Source organism: Psammomys obesus, unplaced genomic scaffold, assembly GCF_907164565.1.
Source record: "Psammomys obesus unplaced genomic scaffold, mPsaObe1.curated_primary_1811, whole genome shotgun sequence".
Taxonomy (NCBI): domain Eukaryota; kingdom Metazoa; phylum Chordata; class Mammalia; order Rodentia; family Muridae; genus Psammomys; species Psammomys obesus.
In genome coordinates this window covers 6,712,112-6,735,011 of record NW_026592710.1, presented here as the reverse complement: position 1 = coordinate 6,735,011, position 22,900 = coordinate 6,712,112, and the positions used below count along the sequence as shown (strand labels likewise).

General features: G+C 42.5%; 1 protein-coding gene across 6 annotated transcripts in view; it reads right to left on the bottom strand.

Moving 5' to 3' along the window:
• Positions 1-990: 990 nt before the first annotated feature.
• Positions 991-22,900, bottom strand: part of Kif1b (kinesin family member 1B) — a 138,899-nt gene continuing 116,989 nt past the window's right edge. For all 6 annotated transcript variants that reach the window (XM_055615354.1, XM_055615355.1, XM_055615356.1 and 3 more), the window contains 11 exons: positions 16,721-16,835; positions 15,136-15,269; positions 14,126-14,187; positions 12,792-12,937; positions 12,383-12,622; positions 10,531-10,602; positions 8,865-8,986; positions 6,831-6,980; positions 6,333-6,525; positions 6,038-6,156; positions 991-5,454 (listed from right to left, as the gene is read on the bottom strand). In XM_055615354.1, coding sequence (XP_055471329.1) covers positions 5,412-5,454; positions 6,038-6,156; positions 6,333-6,525; positions 6,831-6,980; positions 8,865-8,986; positions 10,531-10,602; positions 12,383-12,622; positions 12,792-12,937; positions 14,126-14,187; positions 15,136-15,269; positions 16,721-16,835 — 1,396 coding nt within the window. In that variant the 3' untranslated portion in view covers positions 991-5,411. The remainder of the gene's footprint in view (positions 5,455-6,037; positions 6,157-6,332; positions 6,526-6,830; positions 6,981-8,864; positions 8,987-10,530; positions 10,603-12,382; positions 12,623-12,791; positions 12,938-14,125; positions 14,188-15,135; positions 15,270-16,720; positions 16,836-22,900) is intronic.

Here is a 22,900-nt window from a genome sequence, read left to right as displayed (position 1 = left end):
TGCTGGAGGCTTTGTGATTACTAAGTCAACAGTCTATTAACTGAGCTATATTCCCAGCCCTGGCCTGGGACTCAAATCCCCTGCCTTGGCCTCCCAAGTACTGAGATTACAGGTGTACATGCACGGCCATACCTGGCCACCTCATTGCTTTTGCCCAGGTACAGACTTCATGACCGTGGTTCCTTGCCTGTGCTCTGCTTACAAGGGAAGCTCACCGCAAATTTCAAACTACTGCCTTCCCCACCCTTCCCCGGACCCCCAGTGTAATACACCTTATCATGGGTAGTTCTACAAAGAGGGGCTTCTGGAGAATGCCCACATCTTTTAGACAAAATAGTTGCTTACACACTCGACAGAAAACTCTTCTAAATAATTCTATCACATATACTTCTCTAGTTATAGCAGAAAAAAAAAAAAAAAAAACCCTGTAGGTCACACCATGGTTTTTATTTTAGACAAGAATGATTACCAGGCATACTAGCACACACCTTTAATAGCAGTACTCAGGAGGAAGAAATAGGCAGATCTCTGTGAGTTTGAGGCCACCCCGGTCTATACGTTAAATTCCAAGTGAACCAGGATCACATTGTGAGACCCTGTCTCATAAAAAGAAAATAAATAAGCTGGGCAGTAGTAGCACACCCCTTTAACCCCAGCACTCAGGGAGTGGCAGCAGAGGCAGGCAGACTTCTGAGTTAAAGCCAGCCAGCCTGGTTTACAGTGAATTCCAGGATAGCTAGGACTACATAGAGAAACCGTGTCTAAACAAACAAACAAACAAACAAAAAAAGAAACCAAAATAAATAAAATAATTATCTCTGTAAGAAGCAAAATTAGTATACACTGGCTTTCTAAAGGACACAAGAACCCCAGTACTCTGAAAGGAGATCTCTGAGTTTGAGGCCAGCCTCGTCTACAGAGTGAGTTCAAGGATGGCCAATGCTACACAGAGAAACTCTGTCTTGGAAAAAAAACAAAAACCACAAGTCATTTGATGCACTGGTTGTACCTTTATTACTTTTACCTCGTTCACTAGCAGTTCTGTGATGCAAGGTTACCATACACAGTTAGATAATGTCTGCATTACACACTAAGGCTATACAGCAAAAGAATCAGGATTAGTACAAATACAAGAACTGTATTTACATTTTGTATACTCAAGCTCCAAACATCAGATATTTACAAAATAAAACATGAAAATGAAATCCAAAATTAATAATGTACATTGTTGCTTGTGCTCAACTCCTTCACTGGGGAGAGATCAGTTTGCGAAGTCTTGGTTCAGAAAGGCCACTTATGCTTCATGGATTCTGTTATAGCATGGGGATGGTGACAGGAGACTTGACTCTCAACAGACAAGTACGTCGGAGCCACAAAGTCTGAGACAATGCTTGAACATGAGGAGGCTGGTGGATCCCTTAGGCGAACTGATGCCAGAATACACAGCATGAGAAAAAAATCAATTAAAGACATGACAGCACAAAACATCCAGGATCTCACATGAGACCAACCTCTGCCTGTACTTTCTATCGGAGCAGCTCTCTACTGTGAGGCCTTCTGTCTGTCTGATTTGCAGTACTGGGGACTGAACCAAACATCACATATAATTGCCAAATGCTCTACCACTAAGCTACACCCCTAACCTCTGGCTGTGAGTTTTTAACACCAGTTCTGTATCAACTTTTAATCTCTTTCTTATGGTAGAAATTTCTTTTTTAAGTAATTAGGAGCTCTCTTGAGATATTTTTTGAACTCAAATGCCTACTTCATAAATGGCCTTCTGAACAGTTAACAGCGACAGTCTCTGACTTGCTCCACAGTCCTGGTCTCACTCACTCGTGGCGGACCACTGGTCACAGTGGATGGCTGTGGTGCATGGCGCCAGAGTTTTATTCAAATGCATTCAGCAGACCTTCCAAGAGCAGCAACAGGATTATTCTTTTCTTCTCATAGAGCAAGTTAAAGATTACAATTTCAAAAAGAAACCCAAATGAAAAGTGAAGGACCCATGCCAAACAAACCATCCATCCCTGGGGGCTGTTCACAAGACCTCAGAGCACAGTGCCCAAGAGGGAAATGCTAGAGTCCCAACAGAAGCCACACAGGGCAGAACCATTTCCTTTCAGTCCAATGTGCAACCTATCACAGCTGTATAAATATACAAATACCTACAAAGTTAAATATCCCTAAATTAGACAAGAAGCAGCAGGTAACAAAGTCTATGGTTTGAAATATGTGTCAGGAAAAGTTATCTGTCTTTAGACCCTGAAGACCTTTCACAGTCATCATTCATTTCTTCACCCAAACTAGATGAAAAAATTTTTGAAAAATTAACAGATATGTAGCTGAAGGGAAAAAAACAAAAACACAATAGTTTATTAGTTGAGGAGCCTCAACAAATTTCTCACTTATGGATGAAGTCAGGGGCCTGCTTGGAAGCAGCCTGGCCTGTGCTCTTGCCTAACCTTGTACAGGGACTGCCTGGTCCCCGCACAGTCTGCACCTGAAAGCTGACTGACTCCCAGGATAGTCTCACAGAAGCAGGCAAGGCCTGAGCACTGGTCAGGGGGATAGTCACGAGGCCATATTTGTGTGGGAGAAAGGAGGATGAAGATGTAAAGGAAGGGGAGGATAAGGTTTTAAGTAGCACTCACTTTTCTGTACTTTGTGTGTTTTCATTCTAGGTTTATTTTGTTATTGTTTAAAAGAGTGCTTTGAAAATTAAAAAAAAAAAAAATTAAAAGGTAATTGTCCGTAAAAGGTAGTTGTTTTAACTTTCCTGCTACCATGGCAACAACAAAAATCTCATGAACAGGTCTTGCCATAAAACCCTTTCTTTTTCAGCACTTCAAAGCAGAGCTGACCTTGTCAGGAAACAGAACATAAATCCCATAAATGCTCAGCTTCTGGTCTGAGCTTGGGCCCTACAGAAAGAAGGGCAGGGCAGGTAGAAGCACAGGTGCCCAAGGTCCAGCCCTACCTTCCCTGGTTTTCCTATCAAGGCCTCCTTAAGGGACAGCTTATGAAGGGACAGTCCTGTTTGGCTCATGTTAACATTTGATATTTGCAAAGCAAAGATTTTTCTAAACCAGTTTTGTATGAGTTAAAAGAAAACATACCAGGCATGGTAGCACACGGCTTTAATCCCAGCACTCAAGAGGCAGAGGCAGGTGGATCTCTGTGAGTTCGAGGTCAGCCTGGTCTGCAAAGTGAGTCAAGGACAGCCAGGCCTTGTTACATAGAGAAAGCCTGTTTTGAAAACCAAAAAAGAAAAAGAAAAAAAAAAAAAAAGAAAGAAAGAAAGAAAACACTCATTGCAGGGTATTGTGTATAGCACAATTTCACCTCCCTCAGGCTTCACACCGCTCGTCACTGACATGGATCCTTACATCTACTTTGTAACAGCAGCGATATCAGCAATTCAATTGAAAAGCGATCTTTCACCTTCGTTTCCCTGAAATTAGATTTAGTTCTGGTTCAGGAAGCTGTCTCCAAGCACAGACAGAACCTGCTGAATTTGAGTATACACCAGAAGGGCGTGTTGTGTCCATTAGACAACAGAGACTGCTAACTACATTAAAAATCTTCTATATATGTTTAGAAAAAAACTAACATTACAGTTAGTGACTTATGCTTTATAAAGGAGAGAAAGAAAGTTTTAAAAATCCACCAATGAGCTGATCTTTTAGATAAGAACAGTCTGGTTTCTGCCCTTTCTTTTCTCCATGGTCCACTTTTCCTTTTCTTTGCAAGGCAATTTTAACAAAGGAGCCAGGAGTCCTGTTCTTCAGAGGGAAGCCCTGCTGAGAGGTCAGAAGCAAGGGTCTGCATGATGCCTCCCTAGTGGCTGCTCTGCAGTGGTGAGTGAGCTCTTGACCAGAAAGAAATCCATTCCTCCACTACCCTCAAGTGGCCAGAAACCTTCCCAGAGTGGAGGTGAGCAGATGCTTTCCTGGGTGCCTGAGTGATGGTAAAACAGGCTGATAAGAACGGCAGCATGAATGAGCTGCAAGTCACTGGCAAAAACCAGGGGCGTTCTGTGCTCTCCTCAGTCCCTGGCAGGTAGAGAACAAGCATTATTTTCTATGATAACCTCTTGAACCCAGAGACTCAGTTAGTTAGAAGCCACAGAAACTAGTGGCAGTGAACTCTCCCTCTTAACCACGTGTGGACGGGGACAGGGGAAATGGGGTTGCTAGGACCCAATAGCCACCACAGGACGGTTGGGTGCACTCTCTTTCTACCTTAAGAGGCTTCTGACTTGTCTGCAGTGGTGGTAGAAGCTGGTCAGTTCTAGCATACAAGCAAAGCCTGCCATGTTTGCTTATTTTGAGACAAGTATTATTAGAAACGGCCACTGGGTTCAGGTGGTGACTTTAAAGTTTATGCTGAAGCTACAATTCTTTGATCAAAGGGAGCTACAACAATCACAAGATGCACTCAGCACCTCTGAGCAACAATGATCCAGTTTCTCACCAGAAAGTCAAACACTCCCACACTCCCCCTGGTGGGAAAGGTGTTCATGACATCACATAATTCCAAACAGTGGCGCCAGCATCAGGAATGCTGAAAACAGTTAGAGAAACTCCTAGACAAATGCCTCCTTCCCAGCGAGGAGAAAAGTTTGCAGGAGCCTGCTGTGAGGACCTACAGTCAGTTGGCCTCTAATCATCATCCTCATCACCCACTGCCCAACCTACTCTGGCAGCTTAGGCCTTAAACGGCCCAGCCGCAGCCGCTGTTCCAGGCCTATCACAAAGGCCCTTCTGTATCTTCCACTTCATACATGAATGCTCTAAGCCCTGATTTGGACAGAGAATATAAATCCATTTCTGAGCTTCCCACAGTGCTTTCCCTGAATGGGAATACAGGGATTAGCCACTAAAAAAAGAGACAGAAGGAGGGAAAAAGAGGTTTTTCTTTCAGGGCTGACAATAGCAGGTGTCTCCTCCCTTAGTCTCTAAGCCATCCAGGAAAAAGTAGTAGTATCATAAACAGAGGGGGAAAAAAGAGAAAGAGAAAGAAACTACCCTGAAACCAGAGATACACAGAACAGCCAGACAGTGACCAATGAAGAGGATCTGCCATCCAAAGGTAGCTGAAGTACATGGGAAACTCATTTTGAGATTTGCTGGATCCCCTCAGGGTGTGTGTGAGTGTGAGTGTATACAAATGTGAGTAGTGATTTCCCCCCCCTTCTGTTAGGCCACATGCTACAAGTCTTAGCACAAGAAAAAGAAGAGTACAGAACCATGGAGATGGGGAACAGGAGAACTAGAGGAGCGCTGGATGACAAGGGAAGTAGTTAAGCCACAGGATTACATACAAGAATAACCATCAAGAATCACAAACAGAATGAGAGGTAACACTTTCTTTATCTGTCGAAGGTGAGCAAGGCTCAGGAGAATCACTTAATATTTCGGCTGGCTTGAGCATCTGCGAGAGAGCTTTGATCTATGAGAAAAATGGAAGGCAGGATTAGAGAACTGGATGTAGGTCTCTTCACAGGTGATCCACAGGTCCACATTTCTATGATCTTGAACAAATGGAGAGACCAGCAGTTCTCAACTTTTGAGTTTCGACCCCTTTAAGGGTTGGACAACCTTTTCACAGGATCGCATATCAGATATTTACATTATGACTCCGACAAAGGGCTGAATTGTGGGAGTCCATTAAAGCATTTACAATCTTTCCTTTGCTCAGTACCCTGAACCCCACCTGCAGACCTCTTGAAAACTAAAAACAAAGGGGATTAAGTGGTGAAAATGTGACCAGTGTCCTATCATTGACGACACAGGCGATATCTTGCTAGAAGCAGGGGACTCATTCTCACCCTGTAACTTCATTATACTTCAGCGGGGTATGGAGGCACATGCTTGTAATCCCAGCACTCTGGAGGCAGAGGCGGGTGGATCTCTGTGAATTTACAGCTAGCCTGGTCTAGAAAGTGAGTTCTAGGACAACCAGGATTGCTAAGAGAAAGGCTGTGGGGGGCGGGGGGAACTGTCTCAACAAGCAGAATGAAACAATGTTTTACCTTATTGTGCCAGCCAGAAGTGGGTTAAAGGCATATAACCAGTCATTCATGTCTTTGTCATTGAGAGCTTGCAGAAGAACCCCACGGTGCTTTGTGCATACAGCAAAGGTATTAGGTGTCTGGAAAGGAGCATTAAGTAAATGAGAAAGTTACTGTAGAGAATGAACAGCCAGGTCCATCTTGCCATATTCATAGGGTGCATAGCACTTCACACTGTAGGAACCATGCCACAGACCAGAGCTCCAAAAGGGAAGGATACAGGTAGCAACAGAAAGCAAAGTCAAGACAGACTGACCTTCACCATGGCCTGCTGGTCCTCACTGTACTCCACCTGTGCTGTAGACAGGTTAATGATGCCACGCTCTACTGGGTCTTTGTCACTGTTATAGATGAAGACGTAAGGGCGACGAACCACAACGAAATGTTTAGCCCAGTTAATGGAAAGTGGCTCCTTGAAATGCAGGTATCCCTTCTTAGACACCACTGAGCTAAAAGGACATTGCAAAAGAAGTCACTTTCTCCTAAAGTAAATGACAATAAGCTGAACCATCAATACATGCTTCCACTAGGCAAGCCCTCTGATGCAAGACAGGTAAATGATCTATCTGGCCTAGATTCTTATTATCATTTTCATTGGCCAAAGCAACACAGAAAAGGAGCAAATGCCGTGCAGGCTCAGATGCCTGATGCACACAGCGAGCACAGTCAGTGTACTGCAGGCTGGAACAACCGTGCCTAGAAGAGCTGGAAATCCCTTCCCTCATACCTGGCAAGTCTGCATCACAGTACTCACCCTGCTCTAACTTCTTCAATGTCTGGAACAAGGTTGAGAAATTCATTTTTTCCTGCTCGGGCCAAATAGGGTGTCTCCACAGCTGGGACGATCTGAAACTGTTCAAATTCTTGGCAGGGACTAGAGGCACGAGAGTTGGCTTCTGGGGTCCTTAACAGAGGAAGAATGAGATAATAAGCATTTCAGTAAGGTCAAGGCATCTGTGGACATGACCTCACAGGACACAATGCCCCTGCCCTTAGCAAATGCCCCTTAGCAAACATCAGCTAAGACAAGCTGGTGCTTCCCTTGGAAAAGGCACTGGGAGCCAGTGGGTCACAGCCTCCCCTGCTGTCCTAAGAGCACCAGCATACGAACGCTACTCCCTCGTGAGTTTCCGATCAGTGCCATGAGGCGCTGGTTCTCAGAGTGTGGCCCTGACTGACAGCGGCAGCACTCTCTGGGACTGGCAGACTTCACAGTCAGAACCTCAGGGAGACTCTTGGCCACTGCACTGCAGCAAGTTTCCAAGGGCTTTTAACAAGTTCACCATCGAAGGGGACAGCAGAGAAAGCCAACAGTGAGAAAGAAGTGCCTAGACCTGGAGGAGGTTCCTAAGATGCAGGAGCAGAGCAGTGAGCTGGACCATTCCTTAGTTCTCTGTCCTGGCTGTCTTAGGGATCTCCTAGAACAGCTTAGCCTGAAGATTCTGCTTCTTTCTGATTCTAAAATTTCATTTGGCAAACTTTACTGTTTCTTGTGTGTGCATATGGATGAGCTCACGCGTGCAGAAGCTAGAGGTTCACACTGAATGGCTTCCTGTCATTCTCCACTTAATTTTTAGAAGTTTTACCTTTTATTTAGTTCTTATTTTTTCTTTAGGAGTTTTATACTTGTTTTCAATGTGTTTTGATCATCTCTACCTCTCTACTTCCTCCAACTCCCTGACTCACCAATGTATGCCCCTTCCAGCTTCATGTTTACAATCCACTGGGTTCAATTAGCTCTGTCTACATTCACATAGATGTGGGGCCATCTACTAGAGCATAGGCAACCTACTAGTGGCCACACCCCAGAGAAAAATGACTCTTTCCCAGTAGCCATCAGTTGCCAGTGGCTCCTCAGCTAGGAATGAGGCATTGTGAGCCTCACCCCTATCCATGGTAGAATTTTAACTGGCTTCATCTTATGCAGATCTCAGACAGGCAACCACAGATACTGCAGAGTTCATGGTGCAATGGCCATGCCACATCTAGAAGTCAGCATTTCAAAACACTCCTTCCCATCCCCCAGACAGGAAACTCACTCTATAGACCAGGCTGGTCTCAAACTCAGAGATCTGCTTACATCTGCCTCCCAAGTGCTGGGATTAAAAGTGTGAGCCACCAATGCCTGGCTTAACAGCCCCCCCTCCATTTCCTTCTGCTCCCTCTTCTGTGATGTTTGCTGAGTGTTGGGGATATCTTGAGACAGGATCTCTTACTGAATTTCTTAGCTAGACTAGTTGGCCAGCAAGCCCCCAGGGACCCTTTATCTCTGCCGCCTCAGCACTGGGATTATAGGCTAGTTCCACTGCAAATTCTCTTTGTTTTTGAGACAGGGTTTTTCTGTGTATCCCTGGCTGTCATTGAACTTGCTCTATAGACCACACTGGCCTCGAACCCACAGAGATTCGCCCTTGTCTGCCTCTGGCATTATAGGTATGTGCCACTGCTCCCAGCTGCAAATGTTTTTTACATGGGTCTGAACTCAGGCCCCATGCTTGTAGAGCAAGCACTTTACCATCTGAGCCATCTCCCTGGTCCTCCATGCACCATCATTTCTGGAACTGCAATGCAGCTTACATTTGATTGGTGTGTTTTATTAGCTTTTCCTTTCTTAGTAGCATACATAACAATTTCATACAGTTAAAAAATCTTACTTTAATATTTAATGAAAAAAGTAGCCACATATTTTAGAGTGGTTCCTACTAGGATAGTGAAGCCTTGCTGAGAACCAGAACTACAGAAAAGCTGCCGTTTTCTTTGCTTATTTCTGCAAACTCTGAGTACTTACTTCTGATCCATGGAGTTGCTCCTTGAGTCCACCAGGGAGGGGCATGTGGAGGAAGGAGTGAGGGTCGAACTGCTGAAACTGGACACGGAGGGATCCCGTCCGATTGGAGAGATATCAGACAACTAAAACAAGGACATCACCAATGAAATTCAGCAGCAAAACAATGGAGCTCAACAAGTAGCTAGACTACTTGGCCAGCAAGCCCCCAGGACCCCCGCTCTGCCTCCTCAGCACTGGGATTACAGGAATGTTCCACTGCAAATGCTTTCTGCATGGAAGGCGGGATCTACACTCAGGCTTTCAGGCTTGCATGGCAAGCACTTTACCTCAGGCTCTGCTGTAAAGAGCAGCAGCAGCAGTTGCCCAAGACAACTAGCACCTCATTTCCATAAAGACGATTCGAGTCACTAAAGAGAACAACCCCTATAAACTATCATTACTGTTTGTAGACAATGCACCAGACCCTTGGTTCTCTCCCCAGAGTGGGGAGAGAAAGAAGGTGGGGAGGGAGATAGAGGAGGGGAGAATGAGATACTTTTTGTGTTGCTTATTCTTCTGGCTATTTAAATAGCCTTATACACAGAAACATCAAGCACCTATGGCATACATGCATTGTTCTAAGCACATGGCAAAGTCCTGCTCTCATGGAGCATACACTATTTAATGAAGAAAGTAGACAGACTTTTAAAAAGTGTCACATGGTCAGGCACAGCATCCCATGCCTTTAATCTCAGTATTTGGAAAGCAGAGGCAAGCAGATCTCTGTGAGTTCAAGACAATTGTATAGTTCCAGAGCAGCCAGAGCTACATAGTTAGACCATGTCTCAAAAAAAAAAAAAAAAAAAAGTAGTAAATAAGTTAAATAAAAAGTTCAGATAGTGGGTCCAGAAAGATGCCTCAGGGGTTTAGAACTGGCTACAGAGGACCTGGGTTTGATTCCCACCACAACATAGTGGTTCACAACCATCTGTCACTTCAGTTCTAGGGCATCAATACCCTTTTCTGTCCTCCACAGGCACCAGCCACAAACATGGTGCATAGAGCTACATGCATACAAAATAACCATACATATAAAGTGGAAACAATAAAAATGAGAAAAAAAAAAAAACAAACAAGTTTTAGGGAATCGCTAACTTGCTGTGGGTGCTGAAGGAAGCTCACCTCCAATAAGGCTGGAGCAAAAACCACAAGTGAGGAGGGAGCCAAATGTGGAGATGTCTAGAATGTGAAGCATACAGAGACCCAGGCGAGCAACATTGGGAAGGCTGAAGGAAAACGGAAGGGCAGGCTGGTCAAGGCTGTGAGGGCACACGCGTTCTCCAGCACTGTCGCTCTTTGCTGAGTGCGCCAGGCTTGATGTTGCCAACAGCCTCACAAAAGCTTACCACTTCCTTACATCATAAGCTCTTATAAGGGACTCAAAAAAATCAAGATCTTTCCTGTGTGACAGGGACTATGCTTCATAGAGGCGTCTGACACCTTTCAGAAGTCAGTGTTCTGACAAAATCAAAAACATACCAGAGCATAATGTTAGACAGTTTCAAACACAATCTATACCCATGTTAGACCCTAAAAGCAGCAAAATCTGTGACAGGACATCTACACAACTGGGAAGGAAGAGTCATTACCACAATGGTAAAAAGTAATGGCCTCAGTCACTGCTCACCTTACAGTCACTGATGCTGCCATGTACCTGGTTTAATTCTCGGTTGAAAGTGTGGGTGAGAAGCTGTAGGCACTAAAAATGAGAGAAAGACAGAGAGTGTGTTAGTTGGCGCTGAACATAAAACTAAATGGCTAAATGAACCCCTGTATACAAGGAGAACTAACAAATCTAGCTAGATCTCAGATGTTGCCTTAGAATGACTAACAATATGTTGAGGAAAGCTAGTGTGTATCTAGATAAGCCAAAAAAAAAAAAAAACCAAATGGATTTCAACGAATACTCTTAATACAACCAAAGAAAATTACTACAAATATCATAGCTTAGAAGAAGTGCTTCAGAGCGGAGTGTGGTGGCCCATGACAGCACTGAGAAGCAAAGGCAGGTGTATCTTTGGTCTACATACGAAGTTTCAGGACAGCAAGGGAGACCCTGTCTAAAAAGAAGGGAGGGGGGGAGAGCTGTAGAGATGGCTCAGCAGTTAAGAGCACTGGCTGCTCTTCCAGAAGACGAGGGTTTAGTTCCCAACACACAACCATCTGTAACTCCACAGTGAATGAGATACCTTTTTCTGACCTTTTTTATGAATCTAATACTTTTTTCTGCAGACACTAGGGACACACACAGTAGTGCATATTTGCACATGTAAACAAAATGCTCATACACATTACTTATTAATAAATAAATCTTTAAAAAAGTGTTTAGGAAAATAATAGAACCAGGAATGGACATATATTCCTCTAATTCCAGCACTCAGCAGACAGAGCTGGGAAAGGTGCTGCAAGTTCCAGGCCAGCCAAGGCAATAAATACAGGAAGACCCTGTGTCAGAAAATCCAAAAGAATGACATTTCCTCTAATTCTCAATTCAATGAAGACATGGACATAGTGGTAGTGTTTGCTTAGTGTACATGAGGACCTACATTTAATTCCCCACACTGGAAAAACAAAAAGCAAAAGCATGAACACTTCTGGTTGGATACATTTTCCTAAACACACAAGACCTCTTGACTATTAAAACAGGACAAACAAAAATCCTTCTTGGGGGCTGGAGAGATGGCTCAGAGGGTAAGAACACTTGCTGTTCTTCCAAAGGTCCTGAGTTCAATTCCCAACAACCACATGGTGGCTCATAACCATCTATATAAGATCTGGTACACAGGTAGAATGCTGTATAAATAATAAATAAATCTTTTTTTAAAAATCTCTGTCAGTTTTCTATCTCCCCTGTTGCCAACTACAGGCAGTACACACCCAGGAGTCATCTTCAATAGCCTTTGTCTTCTCCCATCCATGCAGAACTCTCTCTTACCCTCGTTGGACAGGCCTCATCTTTTCTAATGGATCACTGTAACAAGGATCTCTCTCTTCCTCAGTCTCACAAAACTATCTATTTTATTTCTGCTAAAGAAAACCTTTGTCGTTATTGCTTAATTAATGTATTTTTTGCAGTACTGAAGGTCAAACTCAGGGCCTTGCACATGCTAGGCAAAAATACTCCACCACTGAGCGATTAGCCCTACTAAAGAATGTTGAACAAATACCATTTCAAATATTTACATCATTCCCAGGACCTGCTTTATCTCCTATCCCTCTACCACATGAGCTCTCTAAGCTACTCCATGCCTCCTAACACGTGCTTTATGCCAGTTCACAACACCACATCTATAAGACACACCACTATGATGTGGTTGTAACCCAGTCTTAAGCTTAGAGGCAAGAACTGATCCTTACTATTTCTACATTCAGTGTTTGTGTCAGGGTCTTCAAAGAAAACTGCTGAAAATGAAGGACAGAGAAACCACCTCAGAGCCCTGGTGGTAGGGACTCTAAGCCAAAAAGGAGGGATTCCCCACCTTTGTAGCCAGTTCCTTCTCTCTATCTACCAGGCTTTCGATGTCTGCTGAGTCATAGCCACTGCTCTCGCTGGGTGTGACGGCGCTTTCAAAGGTGGTGGTTGAGATCTGAGAAGAGATGCTGGTCGAGGTACTAAGGGTTCCACTGCTGAGGCTGGGGGACAGTGAGTCACTCAGAGACTTGGGTATGCTGTCACCAAGCCTCTCACGAAGCAGCAAGAAGTGGCGAGTTTTCTCCACCTAAGGATATGAACATCATTATCTAAATTTATTAAGTGTTCCAATATGCAAATTATGCTTTCATCATCACAGAAAACCAATACGCTGAGAAGTCACGGAGAGAAGACAGGAATAGGACTGTGTGGTTGCTATCCTAAGTCCTTGACGTGGCCCAGTCTGTCCTTGATACCTCATGCAGCAGCTCCAGCTTCTCCAGCTCCCACTGGTGCTCCAGGATGAGGCTGTCTCCTCGAGGCCGCCAGCCTGCTAGGTTCTCCTCTCCTCGCACATATGCCACAGAGGTGTCCAAGACTTTTCTCCTCCGCCTCTGCATGCCTAAGAGGAAACATGGTTTTTTGTTTGTTTTTGTTTTGAATCTCCCAGAGAAAAGTCAAATTCCAATTTATGTCAAAACAAACTGCACAAAACTCTTACACATTTTTATGTCAAACTAAATTTTTCCCTAAAATCAATGAGATTTTATTTATTAATAAAATTAATGCTGGGAATGGTGTCAAACATCTTCAATTCTGGCACTGAAGAGACAGAAGCAGGTAATCTCTGCAAGTGTGAGGCTAGCATGGTCTACACACTGAGTTCCATGCCAGTCAGGGCTACACAAAGAGACCCTATGTTAAAAAATAGTAAGCCAGGCAGTGGTGGCACATGCCTGTAACCCCAGCACTTGGGAGGTAGAAGGCAGATTTCTGAGCTTGAAACCAGCCTGATCCATTCCAAAGTGAGTTCCAGGACAACCAGGGCTACACAGGAAAACCCTATCTCAAAAAACAAAAAGGCAGGCAGACAGACAGATATTCAGACAAAGAGAGAGAGAAAGAGCAAGGCAGAGTGTGAGAGAGAGAGAATCCATAGCATTCTCCTAAACTTGATGCTGGGCTCAGACCTAGGGCCTTATGCATACTAAATAAATACTTTACCATTATTAACCTGTATCTCAGCCCTAAACATGAATTTCTGATAATTTTCCAGGTAAACTGATTTTGTTGCTCACAAATGATCTTTGTTAAGGCAAAGTGTGGTAAGCAGTGGTGAGGGATTCTGAATCGTGGTGCTGCAGAACCTGTGGTCCTAGTATCTGGAAGGGCTGCTGTAAGTTGCAGGCCTGAACAAAGCCCTGTCTCAAGAAGAGCTTTCTAAAGCCTCTCCTTGCTACTGTTCTGAGACAGGGTTTCTCTGTGTAACAGAGCCCTGGTTGTCCTGAAACTTGTTGGTCTTGAACTCACAAAGAGCAGCCTGCCTCTGCCTCCTGAGTGCTAGGATTAAAAGCGTGCACACCCCCTCCCCAAAGTTATTCTCTCAACAAGTTTATATTTCACAGCACAGTGTGCCTTGTTGGACACCATGTTTATAATCACATTAGAATAACATCATAAGTCAAATAACGTATCTCACCACCACAAAACTGGTTTTTAAAATACTAAAAAAGACTTTCTAGCCCCAACGTGAATGAGACTCCAATTTTTCAGTATTATTCTTGAAGCATTTGGTGTGGGAATAGCTTACCTGGACTACCAGTATCTGCCATTTTGCATAAGCTCAGTTCATAAATTCCAGTAACTCGGTTGCTATTTGAAAAGAAAGTAGAACAACTGCTGAGTTTCTTATAGTACAAAAATAGGAAAGACCTAGATTGTTTACTTAAGAAAATGTGTATTCTCAACAGGCTACAATTCCATACTTAGATACACACGCTTTCCATTTTTGTTTATTTACTGTGTGTGTGTGTGTGTGTGTGTGTGTGTGTGTGTGTGTGTGTGTGTGTGTGTAAGGACAGCTTAGAGAAGTCAGTTTTCTTCTGCCATCATGTGGGTTCTGGGACTCAGGCTTGATGGCAGGCCCCTTTACCTCTGAGCCATCTTTCTGTTCTAAGACACTGCTTATTTTTATCATTAACTGTTGTTTGTTTGTTTACTTTTCTTTTCTTAGGAGAAGCTTATTCTCAGCTTAATATTTTGACACTGTTAAATCATATTTAATGTGATGAATAGAATAGGATAAACTAGAAAATTTACAAGATTAAAAACTTTTCTTGACATAAAGTGAAATGCTCAATAACAAGTTCTGGACATGATCACAAGAAAGGACACTCAGCCTTTCATTGCTTTATGGTAATTCCTATTTTACTCACTAGCCTGGGTGGTGATATTCAAGTCTACATGCTATATATTCTCAAATGTATATTTTCGTGTGCCTTAAATATGTACAATAACTCTTACAAAGAAGAAAACCTTAATAACTATCCATTAAAAATATGAGTAGTAGTGAAAATTAGTTCTAAACTTGTTTTGGAAGTATTTACAATGTAACCCTTTCCTTCATCAACTCATGCTTTCATGAATATTGTATCAAGTACCACCATACTAGTCTTTGCATCCTAGATGCCAGTTATAAACCGAAATGGTTTATGAGACAATAAACTAACTTGCAACAGAAGTGGGGATACCTAAGGGCTGCTGTTTCTTTCTGTTGGACTGGGCAAAGAACTGGAAACTAAACTTGTTTCAAAAACTTACGAGTCTGGTGACTTTGAGTAGCCACTACCAAAGAGGCTTCGCAGAGAACGCGGAGGTGAGATCTTGGCATCTCGGGAATAAAAGACCATGCACACATCCTTGGTGATGACGGCTGGCTGGATACAATGGTCTAACTGCAAACAGACAAAACATGGTGCTGAAATATTCAGGAAGAGCATAGTAGCTAGTTCCAGCTGTGGAGATAAAAAGGTTTCTGCTTCACCAATGATTTAAAAAACCATTCAACAGATAGTAATGAAAAGTCAGGAGCATTCATGATGAACATACTTATTTTCCTTTGAGGGAATATGCTATCATTATACACTATTTAAAAATGAAGAAGCCAGGTGAGGTGGCACCTGCCTGTAATCCCAGGACTCAGGAAGGCAGAGGCAGGTGGATCTCTGTGAGTTCAACACCAGCCTGGTCTACAAAGTAAGTCTAGGACAGCCTTCAAGAAAATGAGGAGGAGGAGGAGGAAGCAGAAGCAGCAGCAGAAGCCAGGTATGGTGGCACATGCTTTTAATTCCAGTACTCAGAAGGCAGAGGCAGGCAGATGTCTGAAGCCAGCCTCGTCTCAGAAACCTTTGTTTCTCTGTCTTAAGAAAAAAACAAAAAACAAAAGCTAGGCGCAGTGACGCACTCCTGTGATCCCAGCACTCCAGGAGGCAGAGACAGGCAGATCTCTGTGAGTCTGAGGGCAGCCTGGTCTACAAAGTGAGTTGCAGGACAGCCAAGGCTACACAGAGAAACCCTTGTCTTGGAAAAACCAAACCAAACAAACAAAAAAACCCAACAAACTAAAATAAAATAACAACAATAAAAGAATATAGGAGAAGAAGAAAGTGACACACACAGAGCTTATCTAAGGACACAGGGCCAATAAGTGACAGCACAAGAATTAGAATCAGTCTCAGATCAGTTATGGTGGTACATGCCTGAAATCCAAGAACCTGGGAAATAGAAACGGGAGCAACAAGTCATCCTTAGGTACACAGAAAGTTTGAGACAAGTCTTAGATACATGAGACTCAAAAAATAAAAATTTAAAATATATAAACAAACAAACAGAGGAAAAAAAAAAAAAAAACCAGAGGAACTCAGGTTTGTTCCAAGACCTGGAACTACTGGTCCCTGTTATGACCACGAAAGCATGGTATGAAACTGTCTTAACTGGTAATTGGGTTCCTGAAGCTTAAGTAATCAAAAAGTTCTACTCATTTGACAAAACAGAACTCTGGAACAGAATCTAAAACAATCATAACAGGTAGCAGAGTAAAATCAAATAAACAGGGGCTGGAGAGACAGTTCAGAGGTTAAGAGCTCTGACTGCTCTTCCACAGGTCCTGAGTTCAATTCCCAGCAACCACATGGTGGCTCATAACCATCTATAATGATATGTGGTTCCCTCTTCTGGCATGCAGGCAGAACAACGTACACACAATAAATAAATAATTTTAAAAAAATCAAATAAACAATTCAAGAATATGGAGGAGGAAAGGATGAAAAAAACAAGTTGAATTTTTGCTGATAACTTCCTGTCATTGCCTATTTCTCAGGGCCTGCTAAAGTTATGGGTCCCTTACCTCCAGATAAGCTGATAAGGTCATGTAGATCTTTTCTCCATAGGGTGTCACTCGGTTCAGAAGAAGGGAGTTATGTAGGGAGCTGTCCCATACGGCCTCAAAACGGTAGAAGGTCCTGAGGTCAGAAAGACATATGTCAACCAAAAGTAGGTAATGTTATGGTAGCAGAGAGACCGCTAGTGGCAGGGATCATAAGGAACCCTATGCCAATCAGAACTCTGACAGCAGAGAAAGCCTTATACGTAGAGGGAGAGGCAGGTGTCCAGCCACTCGCCCCATCCGTCATTTAGGGTTACTTGGTTTGTGTGCCTCATCACTGCTTTCTGATTGTTTTTGCCTGCTAACATGAAATCAGTGATAGCACATGGCTGGAGTCCCAACACTCAGGCAGAGTTAGGAGGACTGCTCAAGTTTGAGATGTTTGGTCTAAATACCAAGTTCCAGACTGGCCAGGCTACACCACAAAACTCTTTCTCAAACAAAACCAGCCCCACCAAAAACATAAACTATGAGAGCATTCAAAAGGATTAAAAAGAATGTGGATAGAATCTGGAAAAAAAAAAAGTTTAAAAGAGCTATCCTGGTTTTTGTTTTGTTTTGTTTTTTGTTATTTTAATAATGAGAAAAGAAGGACTCAGCCAGGTGTAGTGGGGCACACTAACCCCAGCCCTGGGGAGGCAGAGGCAGGTGATCTCTGAGTTCGAGGCCAGCTAGAGAGTGAGTCCAGGACGGCCAGGGCTGTTACACAGAGAAACTCTGTCTCAAACAAAACAAAACAAAACAAGTAAGGACTCAGTGACAGCCAAGATCTAAACTGCACAGCTGCTCTGCTCTTAAATGCTCAAAGGCAGGAACTGGCAGACTTTAATTCTGAACACTTGGATGAATACACAAGAGCTGATCTATTAACAGTAGAGAATGATTTTACAACACTAGGGATAGTATTCATTCCTTCTGAACAGAACTGAAAATCAACCTTACAGTTAAATAATCATAAACTAAATTTAGCAGACTGGTTCAAGTTCTTCAAGTATGAGTTTTTCCTACTGGCAAAACATGACAGGCAGGTGACACTGGCAGGGCTACAGATCAATTCCAAGCTCAGCACCATTTTCTTTCTTAAAGCTAGGACACCTTATGGGGGAAATCCTCTTGTAACCCAATCCCCTGCACAATACTGTCTCTCAGGCAGAATAGAACCCACCCAGCTCACACAGAAAGAGTGTTACCCTATTCCCTGCCAATCACATTTTTCCTTACACCTTTCCAAATGGTGACCCCACTAGCTCTGCTTTTCTAGATTTCCAATGATAATCAACAGGCACATCCCAAGCATCCTCCAGAAAATATGAGCAGAGAAAACTTTCTCAAAGTGAATTCCCTGACCACACCTCATCTTTCCAGGCCCTGGTTGGAGGTGTGGCCACTCCTTCTACAGCTGGTCTTACTCGGTTCTTTTCTAGAACGTGATTGTTTTCCACTGCCAAGGTTTTAAGGCATGAGTTGTGGGACAACAAAGTTCTCTGTACAGACTCAGAAGGCATACAGATAGCAACGATTAATAAGATAGCCATCGAGTGACCCAAAGTGCAAAAGAAGTGCCAGACAAGGGAAGCCTTTTTCACGGCTTAGCGATTCAATAGAAAACCTCCACATATCCAAAATCCTAATAATGGAAAATGACATTCAGACAGACCAGGCTAGCCTCAAACTCAGAGATCTGACTGCCTCTGCCTCCTCAGTGTTATACTTAAAAGCATGGCAACACTGACTTCTTACATTATGATTACACTTCATGCTGTGTGTGTGAGAGAGACAGAGACAGACAGACGGACAGACCAACAGAGACAGAGAGACGGGGGTAGGGGGGTGAGAGAACTACTGTCCAGCCAATGACTCACCCTGTTGAGTTCACTGGGAGATTCTATGTGAACTGGGTGATATCCAGACTAAGATATAAACATTATATTCATACATCTGCCAAATAACAGTTTGGACTACGTTTTCATGTACTATTGACACATAGTCTAAGAATGGAGTTGTGTAAGGAAAATTCTGAGTACTTGTGAGAAAACTCCAAGAAAACAAGAGTCTTGTGACCTCAGTTTCTTCAAAGCAAGGAATTGTTCTTGGAATGTGTTTTTTGTGCCCCTCACGGGTGTAGCAGATAGGGGTGATTTACTTCATATTATTCATTACAGCTAGCTACTGTTTCTTTATATGCCTCTATGGAAAAACATGTTTTTGCCACGTGTAGCTTGTCCTTGTGATTGTACACTTTACTCATGCTGATTGTTCTTAACGCTCAGAGTACAAATTGTCTGATGCTCTGAATAAAGTTGGCTATCGCATGAGATTTAGTCCACCTCATTTTTAGGCTGCATTCTCCCTAGTTCCACCACCTTTAAAGTGATAAACAATATCTCATCATTTTCTTCAGTTTTCTTTCCTAAATCAAGTAAGAAAAATAGGAAAACACTTTACTACCAGGAATTTTTCTATTCCAAAAGGACTTTTTTCCATTCCAACATATTTTATCTCCAAAAAGAAAAACATATTAAGACATACAGATAAAAAATGTTTAAAAATAGACAAGGCCAGATGTAGTGGCACATGCCTTTAACCCTGACACTTGAGAAACAGAGGCAGGAGGATCTCTGTGCGTTCAAGGCCAGCCTATTTCATAGAGTGAGACTCTGTCTTAAAAAAATAATAAAATAATAAACAAACTAACATTTCTTCTTACAGAGCCACCTACCCAACTAGCCATTTTGTTCTCTGTGTGATAGGCACAGAGCAAAAAAAAAAAAAGAACAAAAAAAAAGAAAATAAGTGGGATCTGTGAGGCAACAAACCTTTCAAGCTTTTGAGAGATGGAGTGGAGGAAGGGAAAGGAAAGAGGGAATGTCAGAGAACAAAGGCTGTGATTTCATATGAAATGTAAAACATTCTATTTTAGAATATAGAAGAGGACAACTTAAAGAAGCGTTTAAGATTAGTAAATGGCACTGGGCATGGTGGCGCATGCCAGTACTCCCAGCACTCAGGGAGGCAGAGGCAGGTGGATCTCTGTGAGTTTGAGGCCAGCCTGGTCTACAAATCAAGTCCAGGTCAGCCAAGGCTACACAGAGAAACCCTGTCTTCTCTCAAAAAAATACCCCCCAAAATAGTAAATAAAATGAGAAAATAATTTAGAGCACCAAGTCATTAGAGAAGGTACACAAGAAACTGCATACACATCAGAACCCAAAGCACCAGAGGCACAGTCTTAGGTTGCAAATAAGGTCTTGCTCTGTTCTAGGTACAGCTTAGGTTTACCAAGGGAATAAACCACTGAATTAAAATAGCAACCAAAGCAACATAAGACATCAAGCATTCTGGTAAACTAGAATCTCTATGTGCAAAAAAGCAAACAGAAAGTACCTAGGAATATCCTTATCAAGAAAGAGCCTGCAAAAACAGAAAAGGCTTTCGTTAGTCCAGCAACCAAAAGACAGAGAAGGGAAAACAAATATATATGGAGAAATAGAAACACACAGAGAAAATATTTTTTTAAAAAGGCAAAATAATGCTAACAAGCAAACTGAATTCCAGCGGACAAGCATCAAACAGAAAACTCTGGGACACATTCTGACAAGGGACTTACAGTGACATGGATTCTTCTCCCAACTTTTATTAAGAAAACGGATGGAATACAAGAGGGTATGGAGAGCAGCTCTATTAATGATACCCCCAGGGGGACTTAGTAGTGGATACAGTAAGAAACTGCTGTTGAGCTAACAGAAAACCAAGACAATCGGTTAAGGGAAGTGCAGGTGTAGAAAGAAGGGACTCAGGGTCTTGTCAGCTGCTCTCCACTATCAATGTGTTAGAACAGCCCTCCCAGACACATATCTGGCGCAACCAATGTGTAGATCTATACATTCACTTCAACACTAGCCCTTAGATGACCACGAGCCCTTTTAGTCAAAATCACTTAGGGACACACCATATTAACCTATGAGACTGCAATGGTGAAACTATGTCAGCTTGGCAGGACCCAGGATCATCTCAAAGGCAAATCTGTAGGTGTGTGTGGGAGGGCTTGTCAGGACTAAGTGAACTGAGGTGGGATGAGCCTCCCTAAATGAGAGCTGTGCCACGCCATGGGTTGGGGTTCCAGACTGAGTACAAAGAAGAAAGGGAGCGAGCACCAGTGTCCGTCATACTCTCTGACAGCAGATGGGTGTAATCAGCCGCTCAGGCTCCTGCTGCATAACCATGACTGACTATACTCTTGAACTGTAATAATCCTTCTTTGCCAGGTAATTTGTTATACTTGTCAAGACAAGTCACTAATACAGCTCTCCATCCACAAATGTAAATATTCCAAACTAGAGAGGTGTCTCATATGCTTAGATAATTAACTTCAAAAAGCTGAGTTGCTTGCTTAAGTGTTAGTAGTATATGTCTGTTCTTAAACATTTTAAAAATGTGTGTGTGTGTGTGTTTTCCTGCATGAATGTAAGTGTGCCACATGTGTGCTTGCTGTCAGGGTACTGGAATTGGAGCTACAGCTTTGAGATGCCATGTGGGTCTGGGCCCTTATGAAGAACAACCAGTGCTTTTAACTGCCGAACATCCCTCCAGCCCTCTTAAATCTTTTTAACCAGCTGTGTTTTTTTAAATTTATTTATTTTTATTTTATGTTCATTGGTGTTTTATCTGCATATATGTCTGTGTGAGGGTGTCAGATCCTGGAGTTGCAGACAGCTGTGAGCTGCCATGTGGGTGCTGGGAATTGAACCCAAGTCATCTGGAACAGCAGTCAGTGCTCTTAACCACTGGGCCATCTCTCCAGCCTCACCAGCTGTGTTTATTATTATAATCATTTAGAGTTAATTAAACATTAGGACTATCAATCAAATAAAAGGGTAAAAATAACTTTCTGTGAAGATCAATTTAAATGCTTTTTCCTAATGCTAAAATTCTGAGTTATTTAAATAAGCTGTTATTTTTTTTTTCCCAAGACAGAGTTTCTCTATGTAGCCTTCGCTATCCTGGACTTGCTTTTAGACCAGGCTGGCCTCACAGAGATTGGCCTGCCTCTGCTTCCCTGAGTGTTGGGATTATAGGTATACTCCACTGAGCTCACCTTATAGCTGTTAAATTTAAGTGAATTTTTCTTTTAAATTGAGACAGGCTTTTACTCTGTGGCCTCCTACTTTTAATCCTCTAATCTTCTTCCTCCTCTCAGCTTCTAGTTCTTGTCCCACCAACTAGAAATCACATGAGTATGGTTTTTACAAGAAAAACAATCAGAATTTCAACAAATGACCCCAAAGTTAAAGAAAATACTTTATCTCATAGCAAGAGCATGGTAAATAAATGTGTACACACAAAGCTTGTCAAAGCCATTCTGTTAAAGAAGCTCAGTAGGCATGAGGGCCTTCTGAAAGGGGATCTGGTATTTTGCATGGTATTTTACCATGATGCATCCTAGAATTGCTTCCAACCTCTGACAATGCTGTCATTTGTGTACTGCTGCATCTCTCTAAAATCTGACATGGTTGTGAACTTGTGAACCGTCACTTTCTGGGTATTTACTCACTCTGTTTGAACAAACTTCCTATGGGATCTTTATGAAGATGTACTGCTGCTCAGATAAATTAATTCTCGATTATGGAATTCCTAATTTGATTCAAACAATTTTAACAGTTAAATTGCTTTAGAACTTCTAAAACAACTTTAGAATGTATATGACTGCAATAAATACCTTTGTGGAACTCCAGGTGCCTCACTAGAAGACAGGCTTAAGAAAGATTTGTGGCCTCAGATAAGTTTTCACTTTAGGGATGACACCATGAATCCTGGTATATGCCATAAATATAGGTGAGTTGGTTTAAATTTCCCATGAACCCAAAATATGATGGGGCTACCTAGAAATGTCTAAATTAAGTGCAAACCTTAATGTCAAAATACACAAACTGGTTCATTGTAATTCCTTATACCTTGTCACCTTATGGGATAAAACACTGTCATTTTAAATTTGCTTTGTTTCTCAAAGTAAAAGACAGATAAAATTATTGTCCTAAACTCACTATAAACTAAGAGATAGCTGGAGAATATGTAGCCAAGTCAGTCCTAGTTGAAAAGACATATATTCTTGTAACTTTTTAGATCCTGTTAACCTTTAGGCCT